This window comes from Lactuca saligna, chromosome 3 (assembly GCF_052625555.1).
Source record: "Lactuca saligna cultivar CGN05327 chromosome 3, ASM5262555v1, whole genome shotgun sequence".
Taxonomy (NCBI): domain Eukaryota; kingdom Viridiplantae; phylum Streptophyta; class Magnoliopsida; order Asterales; family Asteraceae; genus Lactuca; species Lactuca saligna.
The window spans coordinates 49,049,787-49,055,786 of record NC_136419.1 but is presented as its reverse complement, the minus strand read 5'-3'; the positions used below and the strand labels follow the sequence as shown (position 1 = coordinate 49,055,786).

Sequence of the window (6,000 nt, the reverse complement as noted above, 5' to 3'; positions counted from 1 at the left end):
ATAAATAGAATTAACTACATTCTATGTTAATAAGTCAAGTCAATTAATAAAAAAATGAAATAAATAAATATTTAAATAAACATTTTTGTAAATTACTCAATTTATAAGAAAAATAATCAATTTAAACGTATCGCTTCCTCAAAATTTTAAATCACCAATTATTAGATACATTCTTAAAGAATATAAAATATTGATTTTTGAGAATGATTAAAAACCAATTTTTATAGTTAAATAAACATTTTTTAGAAGATTCAAAATCAATTTTTTTAATTAAATAAACATTTTTAGAATGATAAAGAAACAATTTGGTTAGTTGAAACTACATGCTTATTGACAAGAATGGTTAAGAATGACATTTTCCTAAAACATTATTGAAGAATCAGAATTCATTCTCTAAAATAAAAGTTAATTCGTTAAGAATCGATTAATTGATAAATGTATTTGAACCACTTAGCAAAAATTGTTGAATTTAGATTCTTTTTGGAGCTTATGTTCTTTTGAACATTTGCTTGAATTCGTAACTATTTAAATTTTTTAACTTTTCAAGTTTATCATCATAATTTTAGCATAAAGGGTTGAATTCTCTGAAAATAAGACATTTGAATATTTGATATAATTTTTTGTTCTTGGGTGCTTTATATGTTTTTTGGGGTTATGAAATAGTTTGAATGTAGTTGGCTCATTTTTTTCCGCTTTCAGATATGATCATATCCAGAGAATATAGAATGCAGTTTCATTGGTCATTGGTGGCCAAGGGAGTTACATATCAAAGTGAATATCATCATCATCATCATCATCATCCAGGTTTATAATTAACATATATTTGTCTTTATGGGCTTTTTTTTCGATGATGAAAATGATGAGGGTATTCATGTTTTTTTTCATAAACAAAAAATAGAGAGCGAGTCTCTATCCTACCTTTTTGAGTAGAGAAAAAATTACAACTTTTGTCTCATTCAACATCGGTATTAGTCAAATGTAGTACGGCTTGTCATGTTATTTGTATTGTAAACTTTGATGGTTTATTTAAGATTAAATTAGCTTATAGTTATCTTTTACATGAAACAATGAAACCTATAATCATTCAGATGGTTCTTTCCATCAAAATTCCAATGAGTCTCATTCATATCCTACTTTATTACTTTATGCCGGGCTACAATTCATATGTTGGTCAGATTTTCTTAGTGTTAACGGGTAAAATCAGCATATATTATTATAAACATAGGTGAATTGTAAGCATCCACTAAGAGTTTTCAACCCATTTCAGATGCTAAGGTCGATAAAAATGATATTGATGATCATCTAGGTGGTTATGACAACAATTCCCCTAAATATTTATATTGTTTTGTGTTCACTATACGTGCAATTAAGTTTTCACCTTATGTTTATATGTAGAATGAGGCAAGGAAAGAAAACTAAATTGCTATGGTGGCAGAAAATAAAAGAATCGAAGCTTCACAAAAGTCAACATGGTTATTAATGTTAAGCATTTTATTGTTTTTTTATATGTTTCCTGCGTTTTACGCGAGTTATAATCTAGTTTCTTTTGATGCAAGCATAATCATTATTTTCCAAAATTATGATATTCGAAGTTTAATTAGTTACCATAATTATAAGGATTTAATTTTAGATATCAATTAATTTAATTAGCAAAATTATGAAATTATCTTTATTAAATGATTGGTTCAGAATTGTTTAAACGTTCATATAATAATTAAGGTTTATATATGAACCTAACTCTCTCTCTCTTATATATATATATATATATATATATATATATATATATATATATATATATATATATATATATATTCTCCAATTTTACAATATCATAGATGTCAGGCTATAAACGGTATGGAGGTTACTTGGTGATTGAGCTATTTTTTGAATTTCTTGAAAAATAGTTCTTTTCTTTTCTGTTTATTAGTTATCCTTATAGTTTTATTTATTTATTTATTTTGCCGTGATGCGAGGAAAAAAATGATGAGAAAGTTCACACATCACCGTTTTCATTTCATGTTTGGTAAATTAACTGATCTTATCTCTACTAATCATCTAGTCCCAGTACATAATACTATTTTTCAAACTTTAGACTAATGATGCCAATATAGATCATATAATAGAAAATATATAATTTTGTTACCACTATAAAGTTATATTTGTGTGGAATATCCAATTTACTTTTTTCAAATGGTAGTTTTCTTGAGCTGCTATTAGTATATATATTGGTAATTCTGAATTTCCACCACACGTTTAAAATCCAATATGATATCGTTCATATTCATAAACCTCTACAAAATTTCACAGGTAAAAAAGATTATTAATTTTGTTGAAAGACGAAATTTCAGTCATCCTTCTCATCTTCCTCATCTTCTTCTTCTTCTTCTTCGTGGTAACTAAAAGGAAGTGGCACAGATTTAAACGCTCTATACTTTCCCACATTGTTCAAATGCTCATTCTCCAATCTGCCCACACATAAATCACATCATCACTCATCATATCTACATATCTATATATCTATATCTATACATACAAACTTATGAACGGAATATTATTTTTTACATACCTGAAAAACATCCACACCCCTCGCCTGAATATTTCTAAACAGGAAAAAAGACTTGATATAGCAGTTCCTTTGAGGTAATGCAGGTTAAATTTCAATATCAACTGAAGCCACGTAAGTCTCAACATAACATCCAACACCTGTAACACAGAAATTATAAGAAAAACGGAGACAACCAACAAATAATGATAAGGATTAAGAAAAAATTATGACTTTTGCTTTTATAATTTATACCATCACTACAAAGTAGACACTTGTATGCCTTACTGAAAGCTTATCTCTAAGGAACAAGTTGTTTGACTTCCTTTGTAAAAGTCCCCAATCCACAACTATATCCCAATACGTGTTGAACATAATCGAAGCGATTGAAGTCATAAGAGCCAAAACCTTCCATGTCTTCTTCATCTTCAATTCAAACACAGTTCTAAATACCACTGCAATAATCGTCAACAAATATCTCGAACCATTTATCAAATGCACCCAATCTTTTTCCTCAACCAATCTCCGAACACACTACAATCACAACACACAAAAATTAATACCCTAAAATCATTTATATGTCATATTATTATATATATTGTTCATCACCTGGAGGAATCGAATCCAATATGGTATAATCGCTACAATAATATAGAACACATTGTAGAGATCCATCGTATGACATTTTTGCTCCTTTTGATACCATCTCATACCGTAGTAGCATATGTAAAATTCTAAGCACCTCATCGCTTGAATCTGACTAGTCAACTGATCTGCTAAAAAAAAATCCGCAAGCGAAACCTGAAATCATAGAAAAAAAATAAAATTAATGTGTACGTAAGTTGGAAGGTGTTTACTTTTAATATATATACCTTGTAGAGAGGAGCGCAAATGCAATGGAAGAGAGATTTGATAAGAAAGAAACGACTGGATTTGTATAAGATATTGAAAGGGCAAAAGAATATGAGAAGAAGTAGAATGAGTAAGATTAATGGAACTAATTCGATGTATTTTTCGTATATGGAGTGAACAGAATCGAGTTTCATGTGAACGTGAAGAAGAAAGGTGGAGAGTGTGACAACTGTAACACCAGAGCTGACTAGAAACACATCTTGGTAGCTTAATTCGGTTCCTTGCTTGAATCCGAATATAAACGGGTAGTTGATTCTACAACGCTTCCAGAAATATATATTTCCAGCGTATAAAAGCATGTGTAGGATTATATACGCATATAAACTGCAACCAAAATCAACAATTAGTTAATTCTTTGTAGATAATAATAATAATAATTAGTTGATTACAATTTACATGATCACCTGTAAAGAGGGAAAACATTTTCCATGTACATGGTGTGCTCCTGTTTAGACATAACTTTCCTTGTTTGTATAAGTAATATGGCAGCGATCAAAAGTGCAATTGAGCAACCAGAAAAGAATCCTGAAAATTAAATAAAAAACGTAAAGATGGTGATATATTTGTAGAATTTGAATTATTGGTTGTTATTATAAATTTATGTACCTGAAAAAAATGTTACCCTGTGCTTTTCTTTCTTTCTTTTTGGTCTTAATAGTTTCATACCTTCTCTACGATTGGAGTTTGCAAAGTACTTTATGAAGGAACCCTCTACACGATCCAAAAGAAGAGTAACCTAAAAAAAAAAAATCACATTTTAGATTCCAAAAAGTCAAAGATTTTGTCAACGCTAACCTCATCACAGCTCCCGATGTAAGAGTCATCCACAATTTTCATGTATGACATTGCTGCTCTTCTTAATGCAATCTGCGTATATGATATATACAGAGTAAGATGATTAGAAAATAGAAAAAAGTCAAAAAGAAAAGACCATAGTTTCCTGACCTTTTCATATTTCTTCATGATCTTTGAGAATGCTAGGATATTTACATAGCTGTTTTTCATTTATGAACAAAGAGAAAATTCATGGCTCAATTTTCAAAATATGGTTTTAAATTCATGATTATTTTATAATTTATATTCACCACCTGTAATGCTTGAGAAGATGGAGCTTGCGATAGAATTCAATGAACACAACTTTCATTCTGCTTTCTGCTTCTTTGAGCTCCTCTTTCTTAAACCTTAAATCTTTGTCTTTTGAGTCATTAAGAACACTTCTTATGGTTGACATTGGGCTTTCAAGGGTATTGTTGATCTTTACACGATCAAGAACATCCAAGGGACCTGATTTATGTTTATCAGATTTGGAATCAATATGTCTTACTTTTTTAAAGATTTGGGATTTGGGATATGGGATATGGGATATACCTAGTGAAACTCTGCTTGGAGAATTTATATTTGAGGATTCTATGGAGCCACTATCTGTAGCAATTATTCTCTGTATATGACATTTATTTATATCTGGTTGTTCCACTTTGATGCGTAATGCAATCAAAGCATTCATTTGTTTATTTATTGAAGTTGCTTCTTCAATCACTTCCTCCACTTTGTCCCTATAAAATGTATTAACCTTGTTAAGCTCCTCATCAAGCTTCTCAAAGAATGTAACCTCACTTTGTCTTGGTGACATGAGAAAATTGGTGTTGTATACTTCTCTAGTATCATCTTGCCTCACAGTTTCAACAGCTATAACTTGGTTTTCAACATCATCTGTGCTTTCATCATCAGAGCTTGATCTTAGATTTAGATCACTAAAAGGTCTGTATAGTGACAACCTCTGCTGTGAAATTCTTGAAGGTGTTGGAGGTTCTTCTAGTAGTTTACTTTGTTTAATTTTATGTAATATTCTCTTGAGTCCATTATAGTCCATGTAGGCTTCAATCCATTCTGGCACCTTTTGTTGCTTGAACTCCTTTCCAAACTTCATTTTTGAGTATCAATTTCCTTCTTGGTAAAAAGAAAACCTTCAAGTTAGTCAGCAAGTCAAAGCTTGAAAGTATCAAATTCATGGAATTCCATCAAACAGGTAAAGGATGCCTATTAGAACTTATACAGTATGAAGATGCTCATGAAGAATCTCACAACTGATATTGGAACTTACAGAGAAAATATGTATTCTCTTGAACTGATTGATTAAGGTTACAATACAACAAAAATCTAGGAAAGTATAATCCTAATTAATCTACCTATACTGTAACAATTGATATATCATGTGATGTATCAAAATTCAGGGGATATTATATCTAAATAAGATAAACCTTAACTACTACTAAATTTTGATTAAAGAACAGATGGTTGCCCCTCGATTTTCAAAACATAAAATAGTTCTATGTTCTGTTTTGATTCCAAATAACACCAAAACGAAATTCAGATACACAAGTGCTCAATGGATGAAAAACTCATCTGTACAAATTCCAAGCCAAATACAAGAATACATATAAGTTTCTGGAGGGAGGGAACATCATTCAAGTTCTATATAAACCCTATCAACTCCAGAATAAAATTTTCTCGTATAATCATTACACAACCAAATTATGTAGTGAAAA

The 6,000-nt window shown here is 30.0% G+C and overlaps 1 protein-coding gene across 1 annotated transcript; it reads right to left on the bottom strand.

Annotated features, from left to right (window-relative positions):
- Nucleotides 1-2,293: 2,293 nt before the first annotated feature.
- Nucleotides 2,294-5,381, bottom strand: LOC145033642 (EXS (ERD1/XPR1/SYG1) family protein). The gene is made up of 10 exons (XM_078982219.1): nt 4,543-5,381; nt 4,400-4,448; nt 4,250-4,321; nt 4,061-4,190; nt 3,859-3,979; nt 3,415-3,778; nt 3,152-3,343; nt 2,798-3,076; nt 2,567-2,703; nt 2,294-2,465 (listed from the first exon to the last, which is right to left on the bottom strand). The coding sequence occupies exons 1-10, from the start codon at nt 5,379-5,381 to the stop codon at nt 2,345-2,347; spliced, it is 2,304 nt and encodes a 767-aa protein (XP_078838345.1). The 3' UTR covers nt 2,294-2,344.
- Nucleotides 5,382-6,000: the final 619 nt, after the last annotated feature.

What these genes read in the sequence shown, in the direction of transcription:
- LOC145033642 (XM_078982219.1), bottom strand. Translation starts at nt 5,381, where the DNA reads ATGAAGTTTGGAAAGGAGTTCAAGCAACAAAAGGTGCCAGAATGGATT. An exon ending in ACATCGGGAGCTGTGATGAG is followed by an intron (nt 4,191 to 4,249) that starts GTTAGCGTTGAC and finishes TTTTTTTTTTAG; the next exon opens with GTTACTCTTCTTTTGGATCG. An exon ending in GTGTCTACTTTGTAGTGATG is followed by an intron (nt 2,704 to 2,797) that starts GTATAAATTATA and finishes TCTGTGTTACAG; the next exon opens with GTGTTGGATGTTATGTTGAG.